General features: G+C 46.4%; 1 protein-coding gene across 6 annotated transcripts in view; it reads left to right on the forward strand.

The window, feature by feature from the left end:
• The window catches only part of nfia (nuclear factor I/A), a 158,539-nt gene that overhangs the window by 35,397 nt on the left and 100,826 nt on the right, over positions 1–22,316 (forward strand). For 2 of the 6 annotated variants that reach the window (XM_042005895.1, XM_042005891.1), the window contains exon 1: positions 17,365–17,724. The exons of the other annotated variants lie outside the window; for them this stretch is intronic. In XM_042005895.1, the coding sequence (XP_041861829.1) occupies positions 17,698–17,724 (27 nt within the window). In that variant the 5' untranslated portion in view covers positions 17,365–17,697. Of the gene's footprint in view, positions 1–17,364; positions 17,725–22,316 lie in introns of those variants that run through there. 6 annotated transcript variants of the gene reach the window in all.

The raw sequence follows: 22,316 nt of genomic DNA on the forward strand, positions 1-22,316 counted from the left end.
GGTATTTTGGATGGTGTTGTTGCATGACTGCCATTTTTCCACCGCTGTTTATTGTAAGCAGTGTGTTGTAGGAAAAGACACCTAATATATTTTGATTATAAAACCTGAATATTCCGCTGCTTATTCTTCATTCAGTTAATGATTTAGAGCATTAACTGAAGGAGAGAATCCATTTAATAACAATATGCCATAATCATAACTTATGGTTAGGATGAGAATGGATTGCTTTTACTTAGTTTTTTTTACTTAGTTTTATTTGTTTTTATTCTCTCTGTATTACTGTTATTTAGTGTTTTATCTTATTGTTAAGCACTTTGTGATTTTATCTTGAAAGGTGCTATATAAATAAACATTTACTTACCTACTTACTTACTTTTCCTATAAAAGGGGGAATGCATGGAAAATAAATACTGCACAATGAGTGTTTGTTCATTAGATTGCTGATTTGCAGCAGTAACCTATTCTGAGCTGTTGAGAGAAAATTTATGGCCATAAAATGATTAGCTATAGTTGATTTAAGATGGTAGTAGCCTTGTTTTATAAAGCTAGGTCTTTGGTGAACTCGGAAACCACTGAGAACTGGAAGCCACACCTGAGCTACTACATCTTACAGAGAGGAGAAGAAGGCAGTCGACCCACCTCCAGAGGAGGAAATGCCCCTGCTCTTCTTGTCCGTCAGGTGGAAGGACTGACCCACAACTAGACCTTGACTTGACATGTAAATGAACAGAGTTACTGAATGGCTATTTGACGGCTCACACTTGGACCTAAAGGATAAAATCCTGAACCTGCCAGAACAACTTGACAAACTCAAAGGGTCTAGCACCCAGACTTTCTGCCTCTTACACACTCCAGAGGACATTTACATTGAAACCAAGCTGGGGTTTAGTCTTTTGATTTTGGATTTATTCCTGGTTTGTTCGAACTGTGCGGCCATTTCTTCTAGTTACTAGTTACATACTGTTCCAACCTGGGGTACCTCATTTAATGAAAGAAAACCTCACAATGGTCACAGAAATAACTTGAATCTGACAAAAGTAATAATAAAACTTCTATGAAATTTAACCAATGAAAGTCAGATGTTGGTTTTCAAACATGCTTCAACATAATTATTTAAAAATAAACTCATAAAACAGGCCTGGACAAAAATGATGGTTCCCCTAGAAAAGGCTGAAATAATGTGACCAAAGGGACGTGTTAATCCAAGGTGTGTCCACTAATTAGCATCACAGGTGTCTACAAGCTTGTAACCAGTCAGTGGGCCTATATATAGGCTACAGGTAGTCATTGTGCTGTTTGGTGACATGGTGTTTACCACACAACATGGACCAGAGGAAGCAAAGGAAAGAGTTGTCTCAGGAGATTAGAAAGAAAATTATAGACCAGCATGTTAAAGGTAAAGGCTATAAGACCATCTCCAAGCAGCTTGATGTTCCTGTGGCTACAGCTGCTCATATTATTCAGAAATGTAAGATCCATGGGACTGTAGCCAACCTCCCTGGACGTGGTCGCAGGAGGAAAACTGATGACAAACCAAAGAGACGGATAATACGAACGGTAACAAAAGAGCCCAGAAAAACTTCTAAAGAGATTAAAGGTGAACTTCAAGCTGAAGGAACATCAGTGTCAGATCGCACCATCCGTCCTTGTTTGAGCCAAAGTGGACTTAATGGGAGACGACCAAGGAGGAACCATTGTTAAAAACAAACCATAAAAAAGACAAACTACATGTTGACAAGCCACAAAGCTTCTGGGAGAATGTCCTATGGACAGATGAGACAAAGATGGAACTTTTTACCAAGACACGTCAGCTCTATGTTTCCAGACGGAGAAATGAAGCATATGAAGAAAAGAACACCGTCCCTACTGTGGAACATGGAGGAGGCTCTGTTATGTTCTGGGCTGCTTTGCTGCATCTGGTACAGGGTGTCTTGAATCTGTGCAGGTACAATGAAATCTCAAGACTATCAAGGGATTCTAGAGAGAAATGTGCTGCCAGTGCCAGAAAGCTTGGTCTCAGTCGCAGGTCATGGGTCTTACAACAGGACAATGACCCAAAACACAGCTAAAAACACCAAGAATGGCTAAGAGGAAAACATGGACTATTCTAAAGTGGCTTCTATGAGCCCTAAACTAAATCCTACTGAACATCTTTTGAAGGAGCTGAAACATGGCGTCTGGAAAAGGCTCCTTCAAACCTGAGACAACTGGAGCAGTTTGCTTATGAGGAGTGGATCAAAACACCTGCTGAGAGGTGCAGAAATCTCATTAACAGTTACAGGAATCGTTGGATTGCAGTGGTTTCCTCAAAAGGTTTTACAACTACATACTAAGTTAAGGGAACCATCATTTATGTCCAGGCCTGTTTCATGAGTTTATTTTTTAAATAATTCTGTTGAAACATGGTTGAAAAGCAACGTCTGACTTTCATTGGTTAAATTTCATCGAATTTTTATTTATTATTATTATTATTATTATTTATTATTAAGTTATTTCTGTCACCATTGTTAGTTTTTCTTTCATTAACCGAAGGGAACCGACAATTTGTCCACGTCTGTAGCACCAGTCCAGTTAGTTGTAGATTTAAATGAGAAATATTCGGAGGAAGTTTTAAGTAAATGTTTGGAAAAAAAAAGTAGTAAATAAATTTAACATCACTGATGGGATTTGTAGAGTAAATATTTCAGGAATATTTGATGAACAGAAAAATCTTTTATTTCTAAGAAATATTGTCCTACTTATTACATTATTAGCTGCAGTTATCACATTTCCAAAAGGTTTTTATGATGTTAAGCCAGTAAAATAATAATGAGCTAAAGATCTAAGCATTTATTACATTATCGGTTGCTGCATACCTCTTTTTTAAATTTAGTTACTTCTTTTAGCTTTTGTTGATATTTTAGGCAATCGTACTTAAACACTGAGATGAATCCGAAAACATAAAAACCAGGACACGGTCCCCTAAGACGGTTCTTTGGTCTTTTCGTTCTGATATTTTTAATCTGATAAATAAAGAAACTAGTGGGCTGGCTTCAGATAAGTGAGGCTAACTTCACCTGTCAGAGTTCCTTCTGGACTTCCAATAAGAACCTTAAAGGTTCTGGATGTTTCTGCTCTGTTGGCTCGACCCTGCAGACCAGATACGTTATTACTCATTATTTGTGTGTGTGTGCGTGTGTGTGTGCTTCTGCTTGCTGCACCTGTACTGTTCCCCACCGAAGGATGAATAAAGGTTGTTATTCTTCTTAAACATGCAGCACCGCTCAGATCCGCTGTGGCGGCGCGAATACAAACAATGAATAGTTTTACGCACGGCCCTCTTCGTTCGGCTACACCTCATAAAAGTATCATAAAAATGTCAAATATAAATATTTTTTCACTTCAGATCTCTTCAACGACTTCAGACCCAACAGCAGATATAAATGTTTTCATTATATTTTCATATATTTTTTTTTTATGTTTCTGTCCTTTTTGTCATTAAAAATCCTTTCTTGATAAAAAAAAAATAAAGCTCATTTTGCCTTTTATTATTCAAATTTCACACATGCATGAACACACACAAACTATAGTCTTATCCACATTCACACCACGCTTCAGTCCCAAATAACTAAGACTACTTTTATGGTTTTCAGGCTTCTGCTATGTAATTAACCTTTTTTCTGCCCGTACTTTCAGGATAACAGAATATGAAAATATGTGGTTATGATGGGAACGCATCGGGCTCGTACATCTTCCGCCTGAAGAAACGACGTCAAAACTCAAACTAGAAATGAATTTCGGAGCTAGGACGAAGGTGAAGTTAAGGAATCTATTTGTTTATTATAGAGGAGAAAAACTTGGATTATTTTCATTTATTAAATACAATTTGAAAATAGATGAAAAATATCAAAGTTGGTCGTTCATTTATCCACACGCTCACATTTCCACATGTATGTTGACTTTATTTTATTTTTGACTGAGTACCCAGCAGCTGCAAAAGTCCACCTGGGAAAAATAATTCCACATAACTGATCGTACGAGGAATCCTCTGATTTCCCCGGAAACACGCTGAGAAGATTTCTCTTCGTAGTTTTCATTTTGTAACTTCTGACTTCTTCAGGTCCAGCTGGAGTCTGGCTCATGTTCTGGGATGTTGTGGTGTGTTCGATTGGACTCAGAGCTCAGAATCTTGGAATGACGTCACATTCCAGCTAAGAGCGTTCTTGTTGACAAAGTCGGAAAATTTGCAAAACCCATATGTACGCCGTCAGGAAGCAGGAAGCTCTCTGCTTGGCGTCTCTTCGCAGACGTTCGCTGAACCAGTGTGTAAATGGTCCCAGCAGACTATGGAAGGTATCGGAGGTAAAACATGAAGGCTCGGGAGGGAAACTGGGACGGTTTTCCTTGCTGGAAAATGGAGTTTCTCACGTCTGCATCTTGTTTTTGTTTAGTGTGGATAAAGTTTGTGCAGCGATAAACCACTGCTTTCCTGGCAGCCATCTTTACTGGATGAAGTCAGGGCTGGTGACTTTGCCCCGACTTTCCGAGTCAGATATCCGACTTCAAGGAGCTTTCACATCGTATTTCTGACTGGAAACTCGGAAATTCCAACTTTCGAGTAGAAACTCGGCACCACTGGTACGGCTGCTGGGAGCTCTGCTTCTTCTGCTGCTGATGTTTGAACAGCTCGGTGCAGTCCTGCCTCCTGGTGGCAGCACTGCCACGTTAATTGTTGAAGAATTTTCACTGGGAAATGTAGGAAAAATTCATCAGTAAACAATCTGCAGACTCTCCTCCTCTTCCTCATCATCTTCATCTTCTTCTCGACTCTTTAAGGTGAAAGTTGTGTTAAAGTTTGTGGTGGACAGAAGCAGATGTGCCGGCTGAGAAGGAAAAGATATTACAGCATATTATCCAGGTTTCCCCCTCACCCTCCTCTCCCAGGGATCTGATCTCCTCCTGGGCCCAGTCAACCGGATGAGGGGGCCTGGAGGGAGCGGAGGAGGAGGAGGAGGAGGAGGAGGAAGAGGAGGAGGAGTTACCTAAAGCAACAGCCTACATGTGCTTCTCATTAAGTGCTGCGGAAATAAGTGCTGACCTGTTCACTCAGGAGGGCACTTCCATTTACTGCAGAGGATCCGCGGATCAGAGTCGGACACGGTCCTGGAAGGGAGGGCGGGGGGATAGGAGAGGGAGGCGAGAGAGGCAGACCAGGACCGGGAGGCGGTCATTGTGTTGCTGAGGGACATTTCAGAGGTGCTGAAGAAAAAAGTCTTTTTTACAACAACAGGTTTATGAGCATCACGTTCGATAGTAACCAGTCCAGCTGACACCAGCCTATCAGGGTCCAGAACGGCCCGTCAGGAACCGGAACGGCCTGTCAGGAACTGGAACGGCCCGTCAGGAACCGGAACAGCCTATCAGGGTCCAGAACGGCCCGTCTGTAACCGGAACGGCCCATCAGGAACCGGGACGGCCTATCAGGCACCGGGACGGACCGTCAGAAACCGGGACGGCCCGTCAGGAACAGGAACGGCCTATCAGGAACCGGGACGGCCCGTCAGGGACAGGGATGGCCCGTCAGGAACCGGGACGGCCTATTAGGAACCGGGACGGCCCGTCAGGAACCGGATGGCCCGTCAGGAACAGGAACGGCCCGTCAGGAACCGGGACGGCCCGTCAGGGACAGGGATGGCCCGTCAGGAACCGGGACGGCCTATCAGGAACCGGGACGGCCCGTCAGGAACCGGGACGGCCTATCAGGAACCGGGACGGCCCGTCAGGAACCGGGACGGCCCATCAGGAACCGGGACGGCCTATCAGGAACCGGGACGGCCCGTCAGGAACCGGGACGGCCTATCAGGAACCGGGACGGCCTATCGGGGTCCAGAACGGTCCGTCAGGAACCGGGACGGCCCGTCAGGAACAGGAACGGCCTGTCAGGAACCGGGACGGCCCGTCAGGGACAGGGATGGCCCGTCAGGAACCGGGACGGCCTATCAGGAACCGGGACGGCCCGTCAGGAACCGGGATGGCCTATCAGGAACCGGGACGGCCTATCGGGGTCCAGAACGGTCCGTCAGGAACCGGGACGGCCCGTCAGGAACCGGGACGGCCTATCAGGCACCGGGACGGACCGTCACAAACCGGGACGGCCCGTCAGGAACCGGGACTGATATCAGGTTTCAGGCTGGATGTGTAGGATGTTGAAAATCTGATCTGAGAACAGGAAGAGAGGCAGCAGAGGAGATGATTAGAGAAAGGAGGAAGAGGTCAGCAGCTGTGATGAAGGTGGTCTGTGGAGCTCTGACCCACCAGAACTCCGGGTCTCCAGAATATCCCACACAGACACAAAACAACCACATTCACCGTCATGCTTTTTCCTGTTCTGGTTCCAACAGAAAGAAACAAACAGAAAATAAAAAGATTGCTTAAAGAGGACTGAGATACTGTTGTTTCCATGGAAACGTGGGAGTCTGTGTTGCTGTCATTCTGAAGAGGTCCAGGTGGGGTGCTGGTGGTCTGAAGTGGTTTAGTAGTGTGAGACAGACGTTTCTGGTCTAGGAGACCAAGGAGGACACGAGAACACAATGAGCTGTAACCATGACAACGCCTGGTGAGCTCAGAATTTCCATAAACCTGTTAAATGGGTCAAAATATTAAAAACAAAACCTGTCTGGCTAAGGGCCCAGGTGTGTGTGCAGGTACATCATCCAGGCACACTGATCCATCATCCCCTGCCCCACATATGCTGAGGGGGGCGTGTCGATGAGTAATGGCGTCCCCCCATTACACTAACTTCACCTCCATCATTCATTGTCCTCCATCCCATCCTTGCCTCTGGCCGTGTCCATCACTCACCTCCACAATGAGGTCAAACACTCCTCAAAAGAAAACCACATTAATGTCGATCAAAACCAGCAGAAAGCAGCTCATCCAGGACGAGGAGCATCTGAGGAACGGTGCTGCAGCAGAAGGTAAACGTGAAGCTGAGCAAGTTTCCAAGTGTGTAAAAGAGGAGTTACTCAGGTAAACATCTCAGGAAGCCATCGACCGATGATGATGATGATGATGGTTGCCTCTATCAGTAGTCAGAGTTGGGAGGATTCAGGAATAGCCCCACAATCACCTTAGAACCGCCACGAGGATCCAGAAAGAAATCCAAGATAGTCTCTGATAGGAAGAGAATCCTTCACTATGAACCTCCTTCATCTCCATGGAAACCAGCAGGACCTTCAAGTTCGTGTCAAACAAAGGTGGAGTCGTAGGGGGGTTAGGGTTATCCACCAGCAGACTTTTAGAGCTGGAACCAAACTTTTCCCCACAAACAGCGACAGTAAGACCTGGTTTCTGGTTCTGGCTGCTAGCTCCAGAGTTTCTGTCCCACCGTGATGAGACGTCTCTGGAACCAGCAGAGTCTCTGCTGTCATGTGACTCCTGGTTAGTGTGGAGAAATGATCAGAAGCTCTAAAATAGAAAGAGCTGTTCTCATGGTTTCTACATTCCCATAGAACCGCTGGGGTCTGGACTGTGTTTGGTCTGGATGCCGACGCTTGGTGGAGTCTTTTAGCTGAGTTTCTCCCGTCAGGTTGCTATGCTACATGCTAGCATTCTGCTGCCTGCAGAGATTTTAAGCTTTGTTTGTTTAGTCAAAACCAATAAAAACAAAGAAACTGTCTCTGCAACAGATGAGTGATGATCCCGACTCATCCTGTTACCCATGGCAACACAGATGGAGGTGATGGAGGTGACGCTCCAGGAAGCAGGAGCCCTGCAGCTCCTGTTTGCTGGTGAACTTGGAGACGTGACTTGTAGGATGTGTTGGAGGAGGTGGGCGGCCTCTCCTCTTCATCCTCAGACTCAGCAGCTGTAATGTCTGTGGTTGTCCAGCAGAGGGAGACATCCCTCTGCGAGTGGCTCTGCCGCTTTCAGCTGTTTATCAGCTGTTTGTTGTTCAGACCACCTGGTAAGAGTCAGAACCATCACACCTGTGTTTCTGTTTCAGTATCAGCAGCTAAAGCTTCATGTCAACTTCAAACACTTCAGAATGCCACCGACTGTGCAAAATGAAGACATTTAGGAAGATCTGGAGCCCCTCGGCAGGATCTGAGGGGAGTTTTTACCCTCTGGGCCCCCCAGCAACACATGTTGGGGAAGATAGTGGCGGCCGCCTTGGCACTGTCTCCACTCGTTAGTCACACTGCAGGAGACCAGGCCTTCAGTTCTCCATTGAGGACCACATAGGGCCCAGTGCTGCTCAGTGACCCCCCCAACACCCCTTCCTCAGGAGACAGAGATGAGGTGGCAAGATGGAACCAGCACTGGATGGAGCTGGAGGGCCCAGGAAGGCGTGGAGTTGGGATTGGGAGGCGTCATAAGCATCATAATGTCACCAACATTTATTCTCTTTTATTTCACCTTTTTCTCAGAAATAAACTTTTATTAGATTTATTTTTCTATTTCTGTAAATATTTGTTCATTTGTGACTGGAACTGATTGGATTAAAATCAGCCAATCAAGAAGCACTTCTGTGACATCTAACAAAGCTCCAACGAGCCTCTGGTCTATCATCCAGCTGTAATTACAGCAGTAATCTGATTGGCTGACACCTGTCGACACCCAGCTGTGCAAGCTGGTGTGTGTGTGTGTGTGTGTGTGTGTGTGTGTGTGTGTGTGTGTCTCCAGCTGTGTGTTTTCATGTGAACAGCTGGCAGGTCTCCTCTGTTATTGTGTTCCAGGAAAACATCTGTGAGTGTTCAGGTGACGACCAGCAGGATCTTTTTTCCCATCATGTTCACAATGGATGATGGATGGATGGATGGATGGATGGAGGGATGATGCGTGGATGGATGGATGGATGGATGTACGGATGGAGGGATGGATGGATGCATGTATGGATGGATGGATGGATGGAGGGATGATGGATGGATGGATGGATGGATGGATGGATGGATGGATAGATGGATGGAGGGATGATGGATGGATGGATGGAGGGAGGGATGGATGGATGGATGAATGGATGGATAGATGGATGGAGGGATGATGGATGGATGGATGGATAGATGGATGGGTGGATGAATGGATGGATGGATGGATAGATGGATGGAGGGATGATGGATGGATAGATGGATGGAGGGATGGATGGATGGATGGATGAATGGATGGATGGATGGATAGATGGATGGATGGATGGATGGATAGATGGATGGAGGGATGATGGATGGATGGATGGATGGATGGATGGATAGATGGATGGAGGGATGATGGATGGATGGATGGAGGGAGGGATGGATGGATGGATGAATGGATGGATAGATGGATGGAGGGATGATGGATGGATGGATGGATGGATAGATGGATGGGTGGATGAATGGATGGATGGATGGATAGATGGATGGAGGGATGATGGATGGATAGATGGATGGAGGGATGGATGGATGGATGGATGAATGGATGGATAGATGGATGGAGGGATGGATGGATGGATAAATGGATGGATGCGGGTCTGGAGTTCTGTTTTTTCGTTGTTGTTGTTTTTTTGTTTTTTTTAACTGGCCTGATTTATTATGACAGAGAATTCAGTTTTTAGTGGTCTGAAACTGATCTTCAGATCAGGTCAAGGCATCTGAGATGGAGCAGCATCTGATCCAACGTGGACCCCTCAGAAACATGTCGGAATCACCAGTTTTCCTACCTGGACTTTCAGCAGTGGACTGAATTATTTCCACCCTGGAAATCCAGAAACAACCGGTTCTGGCTTTCCTTTAAAATGATCCCACTTCCTGTTTGTGACTGCGTTCAGGTGTTCTTAATCCTGGAATCTCAGGAAGAAAAGTGGGCTTCATGGCCGACTGGCTCGGAGCTTACAGAGGCGGAAACCAGTGAAACTCTGCAGTCTGGCTGCTGTTTTCCAGGCTGGTTTCCTGGCAGACAGGAGGAGAAACGGGGGCCCGGGGGGGTTGCGTTGTGTTTGTTGTGCTTTTTGGGGGCGCGGGTGTAGGACCTGGCATATGCCCGGCCCAGCTGACGGCCTGTTCCCCATCATTTTGCCTGCAGGCTTCCTTCCTCCTCTCAGAGCAGCAGAGGATTTTTTGGGCGTCCAATCGGGTTGTTCCTGGTGAAATCTGGTGTGTGCGTGGGCATGGAGCTGCAGAGGGAGGCTCTGCGTGTCTATGTGTGCGCCTGCTTTAGAAATGTAAGACGGAAAGAAGAAGAGACGAAGAAGAATGTGAGGAGGCCGACCTCTGACCCTTCGCTGCTTTCCCTTCAGCGATCAGCAGATATTTTGGTTGTCTTGTATAATGTGAGAATCTTCCTCAGCTGGATCCATAAACGCAGCGCTGAGGGAGGCCGGGGGTGAGCCAACATGGAGGATGTTTCTGTAGTCGCTGCATCGGCTCGTCCTCCCGCCCCCCAGGCTCGCACTCCTTTACCTCGACCCCCGTCTCAGTCGGGATGCCGACGAGGCGTTCACTGTCTTAACCTTCATGTGGTGAAAAGTAGCTTCACCTCTAACAGGAATGTTGGAGCGTTCAAGAAGTCCTCAAAAAACTGGTTCATACTCAGGATCCAGGATAGAAAACGGATTCAGATTCAAGATCTTAGACTGAATATATATATATATATATATATATAGCCAGTGGGAGTGATGAAGGTATTCACGCTGCTCATAAAGGTTCATGAATTCTGCAAAACATTCCTGCAGCTTCTGAGACCTACTAGAGACAGAATGAACATGGACTTTCATCCTGTGGTCGGTGTGAGACTCCTGATCCAGGTCCTGGAGCTGCTGGGTTTGTACCTGTCCTTTGAAGCAGAGACGTCTTCATGTCTGTGGTCTTCGTCCAACGCGTGCACGCTGATTGGTTCCTAAATCCAAACACGGTTGTGGCCGTGGATCCAAGCCGGCACCTCGGAACAGAAACTTCACAAGTCGGGAAGTTGCTGCTCTAAAAAATTGTGTGGTGGCATGTGTGTTCAACGCAACACACAAACAACAAACATGCAAACAACAAACACGCAAACAACAAACATTCAAACAACAAACACGCAAACAACAAACATGCAAACAACAAACATTCAAACAACAAACACGCAAACAACAAACACGCAAACAACAAATTGGCTCATCAGTTAAAGTCAGTTGGGGGGGCGTGGAGCGGGCGGGGATGGGGTGGGGGGGTCGGGTCTCTCCTGTGCTCTGCCAGGCCATCTGTTCCTCCTGCCTCTCACCACACAACTGCCTTCCTGTTTCGTCCTCTTCTTTTTCTGTTGTACACACACACACACACTGTGTGTCAGCCATGTTTCTGTCATGTGACTGCGACCACGTTCTTCCATGAATGATGATTTTTTGCTCAGAAACATCCAAACCGCCCAGTGGTGTCTCGGTTCTCTTGTTTTTCCTTTTTTCTTTTTTTTTTTGTCTGTTTGTTCTCAGCAGTGCAGATGATGCTGAGAGTTGTGGTTTATTCCCATTATTCCCATTATTCCCAGCTTCCCGATGGAAAAGAGTCCCTCCAGGTTTTTTTCTAATCATTGTGACATAAAAGCCTGATTTTCTGGCAGCTTTTATAAAAAAGCTGCAACAAAGTTTGTTTTTTTCTTTCTGCAAAAGTACCTGAAATTTATTAAAAACATTTTTCTTCAAATTCCAGCTTCGTATTTCCAAAATCTGTACAGGAACGAGCGTCCTGGGAGACATTTTACCAGACAGCAGCGTGATATTCAGCACAATAAACTGGTACAATTTATGTTTATATCAGTGTATGTACATATATACATATATCTGTGTGTGTGTGTATATATAATATGCGTGTGTGTAGTGTGTGTGTCTCTTTCTGAAGACACACACACACTACACACACACTGAAGAGGTAAAATGGTGTTTTCTGTCGTCTTTAGCGGCCGTCTTCTCTCCTCCGTTTGTTGTTTTCTGGCGTGAGGCCATTCTGCTCGCTCCATGTTCTCAGATTTTTGGCGTTTTGCCGCCGTTAGACGGCGACGAGGCAGATGGTGGAACGGACGGGAATCAAGCGGAGACGGAGCCTCGTTCCTGTTTTCTCATCTTCTCCTTCGTCTTCCTCATCTGATCTATGTGTTTGTTTATTTCAGCTGTTATTTAGTGTTCGGTCTGAGATGAACGGAGCTCAGAAAACAACCGGAGGAAAATATATCAGCTCTTCTTTTTGTCGCTCCTTCTCTCTTCGGTTCTTCTGACCTTCCTCCTCATTGCTCTATTTTTCTTCCTCCTCCTCCTCCTCCTCCTCTGTGGGAGCCTGGTGGAGGCTTGGTTTCAGGCCCGGTGCTGTTGGCTGATCTCCAGCCTGGCAGCAGTTCAGTGGGAGCAGGTGGAGACCCCCCCCCCCGCCGCCACCCAAAAAAAACTACCGCCGACATCAGCCGTCTCCATGGTGATGTCCATGTGAAGTTTTTTGGTTTCTGCTCACGTTTAATTGGCCAGCCGGTGGATAACCTGGACTCTGGTCCAAACCAGTTTCATGCAGTGTTCTTCGGACCGGAACCAACTAGTTTTACGTTAATGTGATGAAGACGATGTTAGCCCTTCATCAGAACACTCTGCTGAGGCTGAAACTGACAAACATCATCATCACACAATGAAGGTTTCTCTGATGAGGAAGATGAAAATGATAAGTGAGGATGATGATGATGAGAATGATGAAGAGAGTGAGGATGATGATGATGAGAATGATGAAGACAGTGATGATGATGAGAATGATGAAGACAGTGAGGATGATGATGATGAGAATGAAGAAGACAGTGATGATGATGATGATGAGAATGATAAATTCAGTGAGGATGATGATGATGAGAATGATGAAGACAGTGAGGATGATGATGATGATGAGATTGATGAAGACAGTGAGGATGATGATGATGATGAGAATGATGAAGACAGTGAGGATGATGAGAATGATGAAGACAGTGAGGATGATGATGATTAGAATGATGAAGACAGTGAGGATGATGATGAGAATGATGAAGACAGTGAGGATGATGAGAATGATGAAGACAGTGAGGATGATGATGATGAGAATGATGAAGACAGTGAGGATGATGATGATGATGAGAATGATGAAGACAGTGAGGATGATGATGATGATGACAATGATGAAGACAGTGAGGATGATGATGATGATGAGAATGATGAAGACAGTGAGGATGATGATGAGAATGATGAAGACAATGAGGATGATGATGATGATGAGAATGATGAAGACAGTGAGGATGATGATGATGATGAGAATGATGAAGACAGTGAGGATGATGATGATGTTTTCTGTGTTTGGTTGAATCGTCGGTTACTGATCAGCTGAGATTTTGGTAAAAATGTCAGTTTGGTTGAATTCAAATTTGTTGTGTTCTGATTGGCTGTGTCACCTGTTGCCGGGCAGATTTAGCTTCTGTTTTCAGCGCGACAGCAGAGCTCAGCCAGCGTGTGCTCGGATGGTTCTGGAAGCGAGCAGCCAGGTCAGCAGGAAGAATTCAAATCTGTGTGAAGTTGCTCCCTTTGAAACACTGGACCGATACCTGCTTAATGTTTTAGTCATCAGGTGTGTTTACCTGCTGGTTACAGAAAAACAACAGCATTCGGTCTATAATGTGAGGGAGGAAGAAAATAAAGACGATGACATCAAACTGATGAAAATATTCAGTTCATCATCGATTCAACATTTTTCTTAAAATTCCCGTTACAGACAAGCCGGAGGAGATAAAGTAACTTCTGATTTCTACTTCCAGTAACAAGTCGACATGTTTTGTTAGTTCGTGGCGTCTTAAAACTTAAAACTTTAAATTAGAAATAAACTCTGTGGAAAATAATTCTTAGCCTTTGGAAAATCCAGCAGAACGTTTTCGTTGCGTCTGACATGCCGACATACGCCCGTTCAGGTCCAGCCGGCAGGAAACAAAAAACATGCATGAAAGTCCCGATAAAAATGAGATAATGTAAAAATAACACGATAATGGGACATATCTCATATATACATATATCTAATGTGCATGTTTTCCCTGTGTGTGTGTGTGTGTGCACACACACTTGTACACACACACACTGAAGCACAGATCGTTTCTGGATGATAGAAAATGTTTTCGTGTCTTCGTACCACAGACGGTATATAAAAGATGGGCGGAGCCTCTGTAGGTTTCTGAAGAGCTAAAGTGAAGCTCGTTGGGCGTTCCCACCGTCGCCATCTTGGTAGCGTCACGTGTGTCGTTAGTCCCAGAAAATTCAAAAATGGGCAAAGAGGTGGAGCTGAGAAGGGGACTGTGAAGGTGGGGGTGGATGATTGGCACCCATCAAACTCCAAGCTGCCTGTAGCTAAGAGCTAACCAAGCTAACCCAAAGCTAACGGTAGCTAACCAGCTAACAGAGGTAGGCGGGCTAAAGCTAAGGCGTGCTGTTAGCTGGCTAAAAACCGCGGTTGTGCTACACTCTCCCTTCTTTCTACGGATATTGGATATCTGTCAATCAAAAGGACACACCCCTAGTTATGCTGAATTTCAAGATTAAATAACCTCCAAACAGATGAGTTATAAAAAATTCACCCATCTCACAGTTGTCATGAAGGTAAACTTGACCTTTTAATCCTAAAATGGATTTTTGTTCCAGGCTTTAAACATGTTTATTTCTGCTGTGAAGTTGGTCCTTTTAACATGGGAGTCTATGGGGATTTGCTCTGTTTTGGAGCCCCTAGTGGACGAGGGGGGAACTGCAGTTTTTGCGCTTCTGCATAGACTTCACATTTCACCGCCGGAGGTTGCTGCTTGGTTCATCCTGATCTTTAGATGCCAGAACCTGATGCTGGGCATGAGGAAGATGAAGATGATGATGATCAACACATCACATGACCAGCTTCAGTGTGCTGAGAAGACATAGCAGGTGTTCAGAACCAGAACTGATCGATCAATGATTCCACATGAAGATTATTGATCAGAAACCTGCAGCTCGTCCTCCGTTATCATATTACCTCATTAACCTGAGATCACAGGTCTGGGTCTGCAGCTCCAGGTCTGAAGATCTGGTTCTGCAGCTCCAGGTCTGAAGATCCAGTTCTGAAGATCCGGTTCTAAAGATCCGGGTCTGAAGCTCTGGTCTGCACGTCCAGATGGTGTCAGACCTGAACTGGACCAGGTCAACACCTTGGTTCAGATCTGCTGCTGGACCCGAGCAGCCGGGCCTGAGCTGTGCGATGAAGCCGGATTTTCCTCGTTTTACTGGATCATAAAGAATCACACGATAAAAACGTCTTTATAAACAAACGTGTCATTAGAACCAGAACCTGGACGGCAGCCTGCAGTCTGGTCCAGGACCAGCATCCTCGCTGTGCTGTGGCTAAAACTGGTCCACCGTGGAATAATTATTAAATTAAAAGGGTTGTGGTGAGTTTGAATTTTTAAAGTGCACGTTCAGCAGGTGGACCTGGTAGCCGTAGCCATGTTCTTGTGGTTGAGGGACCGGATCGGCCTGATGGTGTTGGACAAAGACCAGAATCAGATCCGTCATTCACTGCGACACGCTTCTACGAACAAACCAACATACCAGCATTCTGCTGAGGGACAGTTTTCCTAAAATCTTCATATGGTTTAAGAACAATTTGCCGGTGAATGAGCAGCTTTTCCAACCTCAGCCCTGCTGCCATGTTCTTCTTCCTCCTGCAACCTTCCCAACAAGCCATACTGGTAACTGGATCTCCATCTCTGGGACCTGGATCTACGTCGGGTTCTGAACCTGACGTAGATCTGGAAGATGATCAGAATATTCTCCACGTCTTCCTGCAGGACTGGGGACTGCAGGCAGTCTGGACCTAAAACCTTCCCGACTGCTGGACGGCTGCTGCTTCTCTACGATCATTCTGGTGTCTTTCCTCCGTGGCATCGTGGTGATGCTGAGCAGTGAATCAGGTCGTTGATCAGCTGTTTCTGGCTGATGCTGGATCCATGTGGACGGAGCTGGTCCGAGGCCGGAGGGTTGGAGCCGTTAGAAGCAGGTAGTTTTTATTGGTGATAATTTAAAATGTTCCTGGTGTCCTCAGGCCAGACTCGGTTTTAGCTCCAGACTCCACCGGCGAGCAGTTCAGGGACCGTTGTTTTTCTAGGTGGAAGGAAGCCGCTGAATCGGTGCAGAGCTGGATCTCAGACCACGGTCTCTGGTCTGGACTCATGGAGGTTTTCAGCATCTCTGCTTCTAATCTCAGTAAATGATGCAGGAGAAATAATAAAAACTGTAAAATCATCAGTTTTTATTTAAAAAAAAAACACTAATGAAAGTTTGACTCTAATAAAAATTGATCACAAAGTCAAAACATGAAACTAACTTGGACAAAAATTAAAAGCAAACAGCAGAAATGAAAAACGTTTCAGTTCTTATTAGAAACAATGAGAATAATTTAATATTATTAAATGCATTTAAGAATCATTATAAATCATAACGATAAATGAATATTAGTAAATATTTTTTCTTGAAACACCAATAATATACAAAAATAAATAATAAGAAATATCTTTATTTTTTCTGAGACATTTATAAAATTGATAAATGAATCAGTTTTGTTCCCCCGCGGTGTCGGACCGGGAGGGGGGCAGAGAGGGTACCGACCGGACCGGGTTCACACTTTCAGATTCTCTCATCTGATCGATCCTGATCATTAAAGCCACAGCCCGATCAGTTTCATCCGTCTGTCCCCTGAGCGGCTGGATCCAGCAGCACGAGGAGCTCTGCTGCATGCGCGCGCGCGCGCACACACACTCAGCGGTATCACCGGGTTGTACTTGTGAAACTGCGCGCGGAGGATCGATGCTTTTATTTCTGATCGATAAGCAGAGCGTGTGATCAGTGGGAGCTCTGCGGGGTCAGTGCGCTCAGTCCGCGGCCGCGCACACACCGACGCAGTCCGTCCGCGGAGCAGCAGCCAGGCTGGAGGAGGAGGAGGAGGCGCTCCTCTCTGTCCGGGACAGATCACCGACTCTCCCCCCGCTCCGCGCCGCTCCGCCGGTTCCTCCTGCCGGACACATCACCGGAGAGCAGCTGCCGGTTGTTTCTGAGGCGGTTACACTTTTGCCCCCCCTCCCTCCCTTCTTCTGGCCGCTTTTCCCGGGACTCCGCTGACACCGCCCTCCGTCCCGACACCGAGCATCCGCACCGCCGCACGCCGGCCACAGCGCACCGCAGGGCGGACAGACATGCTGCCGAGGACTGCCTCCCTCCGCGACTCTCCAAAGCTCTGAGATGCAGTTTGGGGCCGTTTTGGAGGTTTTGACCGTCCACGAGCTCCAGCCTCACCCCCCCTCCTCCTCGCCCCCCAGCAGCGACTCTCCACCGGACTGCCCTCCGATTCCTGCCGCTTCTCTAACGGGACTTTTCCTTCTGGGTCGCCGGAGATGCGGTTCCTGTCTGGGCTGAAAGTTGTGCTCGCCCCGGCGGAGGGCCTCCACAGGTCCGGACGGTCCATGTAACCCGCGGGGGGGTCGAAGTTCAGCGCGCGTGGAAATGTGAAAGGAAGGAGGCGAAAAGAGGGCACGACTTCCCCTCACTCTTTATTTTTCTGTTCTTTCCTTTTTTTCCAAACACACGCGCACTATTAGATTGTACACGCTGCGCACACGCACGCGCGGACTGAAGTTACAGTACCCCCCACCACACACACACACACGTACTCATAAAACACACCCTCCAGATCTAAGATTAGACCCTCAGATATGTACTCTCCGCTATGCCTCACACAGGTGAGTGTTTTCAAACTTTTTGCTTCCGCTAACCGCTTCTCTTTGCAGCTCCGCGCGCAGCGCCCCGCGCACGCGGGACGGCGTGGACCGCTCCGTGCTGTCTGCACACAGGGGCTTCCTCCTCGCGCTGCGGCACATGATGGATAGCACCCCCAAACTTCCTCCCGCAACATTTTTAGAAAGCCGCAGTTGTTCGCGCTTCCTGTGCGGAATTTCGCCGCGTCGTCTGCGCGTGCGGAGCCGCTTCTTGCTTCTGTCTTTCTGCCGCTCCGCTGCCCGCAGCCTCGCTCGGTGCTCCGTGTACGGCCGGCCGGAGCGGAGCGGCGGATGTGCGCGGAGGGCGGAAACGGGACAAAAGTTTTCAATTTGGACAAATTCGGAAGAATAAATTCAGGTTTCAGTTTGTTGGTGCGAAACTTTTTAGTTCGCTGCTGCAGAAAGTGGAAGCGGATGTTTATGTTCAGGTTGTGGACTCTGGGCCGGTTCGGTTTGGTCACGGCTCGCGCTGAACTTCCCTCTGGGGAACCTGAGGCCTCGCACAAATATTGAGAAAAAAGCTGAGAGCGTGCGCGAGGTGAGCTGAGGTGACAGGAAGAAGTTCTGCTGTTTCCAGCCAACATTTAAACAGCTTTTCTCTGGTGTTGCGTTCAGGGTCAGAGGTTAAAATCACTTTTATGAGCTCCATTTAATTTGGTTTCAACTCCTAAAAGTCGACAGATTTAAAGTTTAATCCTCAAACATCAAACTGCAGATTTTATTTAACAAATATTTAAATTTCTCCAAATATCAGTTTTAATCTGAGGAAAGTTTCCATTTCTGTGTCACGTGCCTGGATTTCTTATTTTATCAGCCAGAAACGAGGAGATTCCGGCTGTTCGTTGAGCAGCTGCAGAAGAGATCGGTGCCGAGTCGCAGCACCAGCTTTAATCTGATTATCAGCCGGTAAACCGGTGATCATCAGCCAGTAAACCGGCTGACTGACGCTTGTTTCCAGAAATCCTGAGACGCTCCGGTTCTCACCAGTCCACTGTCTCTCATCTGAAATGTAAAAATTACTCCAGTTTTATTTTCATTTAATAATTTTGATTATTTTGATCATTTTAAATAAATAAAGTTTATATTTTTTTAAATAATTGATTTTTTTTCCAAAATGTGGAAATAATAGTAAAGATAAAGCAGAAATATTCAGTCTGTTTGAGCGATGGCAGATGTTTCCGTGTGGCCAGCAGGGGGCGCCAAACACAAACGTCGTCAGAATTTACCAGAAAAATTTACGCTGCGTCCACTGACCATGCTGATGTCGGGATATTTGTGTGTTTATAGACAACAACAACATTTCTTTTATTTTTTAGCATTTTTATTGATTTTAGAATTTCTAATCAGTTTTCAGCTCCGATGAATAAAAGTACAGCAACGTTCCGGAGAAACTTGATAGCAGAGTCAAAGCAGGGAGCTAAATCCTACCAGGAAGCTGGAATGTGTCCTGGTGGAGGACGGGATTGTTTGGGAAGCTGGAATGTGTCCTGGTGGAGGACGGGATTGTTTGGGAAGCTGGAATGTGTCCTGGTGGAGGACGGGACGGTTTGGGAAGCTGGAATGTGTCCTGGTGGAGGACGGGATGGTTTGGGAAGCTGGAATGTGTCCTGGTGGAGGACGGGACAGTTTGGGAAGCTGGAATGTGTCCTGGTGGAGGACGGGATTGTTTGGGAAGCTGGAATGTGTCCTGGTGGAGGACGGGACGGTTTGGGAAGCTGGAATGTGTCCTGGTGGAGGACGGGACGGTTTGGGAAGCTGGAATGTGTCCTGGTGGAGGACGGGACGGTTTGGGAAGCTGGAATGTGTCCTGGTGGAGGACGGTGTCTTGTGTTCTTGATGTGTCGGGAGGCCGCTGCCGTCCTCAGCCAGTAATTCCTTGGCTGTGTGTGGATCAGCGTTCCTGCTGTGGTTCCAGCCTGTAATCTGGATCTCATTCCGTGTCTCTGCGGAGAGGAATCCTCCTGCTGGGTCGGTCAATTTACAAACCAAAAAAAGAAGAAGAAAAACAAAAGAAAACCTGAGGTAACATTTTCTGGAGGCAGACGACTGCTTCAGGATCCAGTGGGATAAATTTCAGAAAGTCTGGGAATTTCTCCCTCCAGTAGAGTCAGCCGAGTGTTTGAGGCCAGCGGGAAGAGGAAGAGGAAAAATGTTTTCATCTGATACTTTTTATTTAACAAGATCTCAATAATCTGGATTATTGAACAAAAACATCTCTTTAATCCTTGTTTTTTCTCCTTCCTCGGCTCATCCTGCACCTTTCCCAGAGGACAGAAGGATACAGGGTTTTAGGATTCCCAGAATTCTGACTGAGATCCAGATTTCCTGGAATGTGTCGGAGCTGCCAACCTGCAGCTGCTCCTTTATTTCCTCTTATAAAATAAAAATGGAATAAATTGAACATCCTGACTGACGCTGATTTTCCCATGCTTCCATGGACGTCCTCCTGCTCGGGCTGAGGCCGAATGTGGCCTGTTTGTGGGAGTTTGCTCCTGGAGGAAGAGTGGGTCAGGAAGCCGTGAGGAATGTTGGAATGTGGCTCTGAAGGAGCATCCAGAGCGGAGCTGCAGATCCACTGTGGAATGTGTCCTGATGACGGCCCGAGGACGCAGAAGCAGAAAGTCATCTGGAATCAGGAGAGGCTGGAAGCTGCAGGTCGGCCGCTGAGCTGCTGGAGGCGGTTTGGGAGACAAACTCGTTCTCCTGGACTGACTCCAACTAGAAACAATGTGCTGCATTCAGATCCGTCCAGAGGGAGGGAGAGCAGCGCTGCAGCTGGCGCTCGGAAGCACAGCCTGTAGATGCGCTTTCCGCCGAGCCCAGGCTTGAATCCGAGACTCCGCGTCCTGCTTTTGTTCTTAGAAACGTGACCTCAGACCCGTTCTCCTGTTTTCCTGCTTCGTCTTCGTCCTGGTGAACAGTCCCAGAAACCTGTCCTCATCTGTCCCTGACTGGTGGACGAGGTTCAGGACTCTGATGGTGGGTCTGAAACAAACTCAAACTGAGTTCAGATGATCTGACATCCAGGAACCTCGGAAAAATCTCACCTTGCTTCTTTAACTTCATTAACACTTTCACTTTCATCACCAACACGTCCTCATAAAAGCAGAAAAATAATCCATTGCTGTAAATAAAATCATTATTTTTCACGTTTTCCAAGTTTAGACCCGAATCTCACAAAACCGGACTGGAAGTGGCTTTTAGGTCCAACATGGTTTGCCAGGGTTTTAGTAGCTGAGGGTGACAGATGTGTTTGCATGATGTTAGCATGGTGTTAGTGTAAGGTTGGCATTAAGTTAGCATGGTGTTAACGTAAGGTTAGCATTAAGTTAGCATGGTGTTAACGTAATGTTAGCATTAAGTTAGCATGGTGTTAGCGTGAGGTTAGCATTAAGTTAGCATGGTGTTAGCGTAAGGTTAGCATTAAGTTAGCATGGTGTTAGCGTGAGGTTAGCATTAAGTTAGCATGATGTTAGCGTAAGGTTAGCATTAAGTTAGCGTAAGGTTAGCATTAAGGTAGCATGATGTTAGCATGGTGTTAGCGTGAGGTTAGCATTAAGTTAGCATGGTGTTAGCGTGAGGTTAGCATTAAGTTAGCTTGGTGTTAGCGTAAGGTTAGCATTATGTTAGCATGGTGTTAGCATGGTGTTAGCTTGAGGTTAGCATTAAGTTAGCATGGTGTTAGCATGGTGTTAGCGTGAGGAAATCATGAGACGGAGGGATTCACCCTGATGGGAAACATCTGGATTAAAAGCAATTAAACACAATTCATTTTAAAAGAACATAAAGGATTTTTTTTCTTTTTTTAATAATTAAACGTGGATTTAAACTATATTTAGAATAAAATAGAATAGAAATACTTTATTAATCCCTTTGGAGAGTCCTCAGGGAAATTTAAACATGATTTAACATGATCTTTGATGTAAAATCAAAAGCTACTGCTGGTAATAAGAAGAATGAGAATGATATTAAGAGCCGCAGCAGAACAGAACCAGCAGAGAAAAGTTAAGCTTTAATTTCAGGTCAAATAAGAAATTCAGGCATCACAGATATTAACACAGTATCAGAAAAATTTAACATACATGATTTAGCTGAAATGTGGACGTTTCCCTCCGCTGCTGGCGCTGGCTGTACAGAAAGTCCATAAGAGGCCTGATGTGATGGACCAGGGATGGTCACCCCCCAGCCGCCCTCACAGTGCCAGGATCAGACTCTCCCCGATGGGCTCAGAAGACTGGAGCAGGTCCTGTTGGAGCTGAAACCTGCTGTCCAGCGCCTGGCTATGGACATTCCGTCCTACTGTGCTTGCTGGTGGAGTCTCAGTGCCACCACTTGTTCAAGCATGCAGCTTCTCTTTGGAGATCTTGAAAAAAGCCAGAGAATCCAGCCAGGTCGGAGAAGGACTGAGCAACCATTGGGATGTGAGTAGCGACCTGCTGCACAGTGAGGTTGAGTTGGTTAGCATTGCAGTGAACATCGTGTGCATTCACACACATCTTGCACCATCATCTGCCCGGGAAACGAACTTCTGCTCATCAGGGACAATGGAGCGCCAG

Source organism: Melanotaenia boesemani, chromosome 14, assembly GCF_017639745.1.
Source record: "Melanotaenia boesemani isolate fMelBoe1 chromosome 14, fMelBoe1.pri, whole genome shotgun sequence".
NCBI lineage: Eukaryota > Metazoa > Chordata > Actinopteri > Atheriniformes > Melanotaeniidae > Melanotaenia > Melanotaenia boesemani.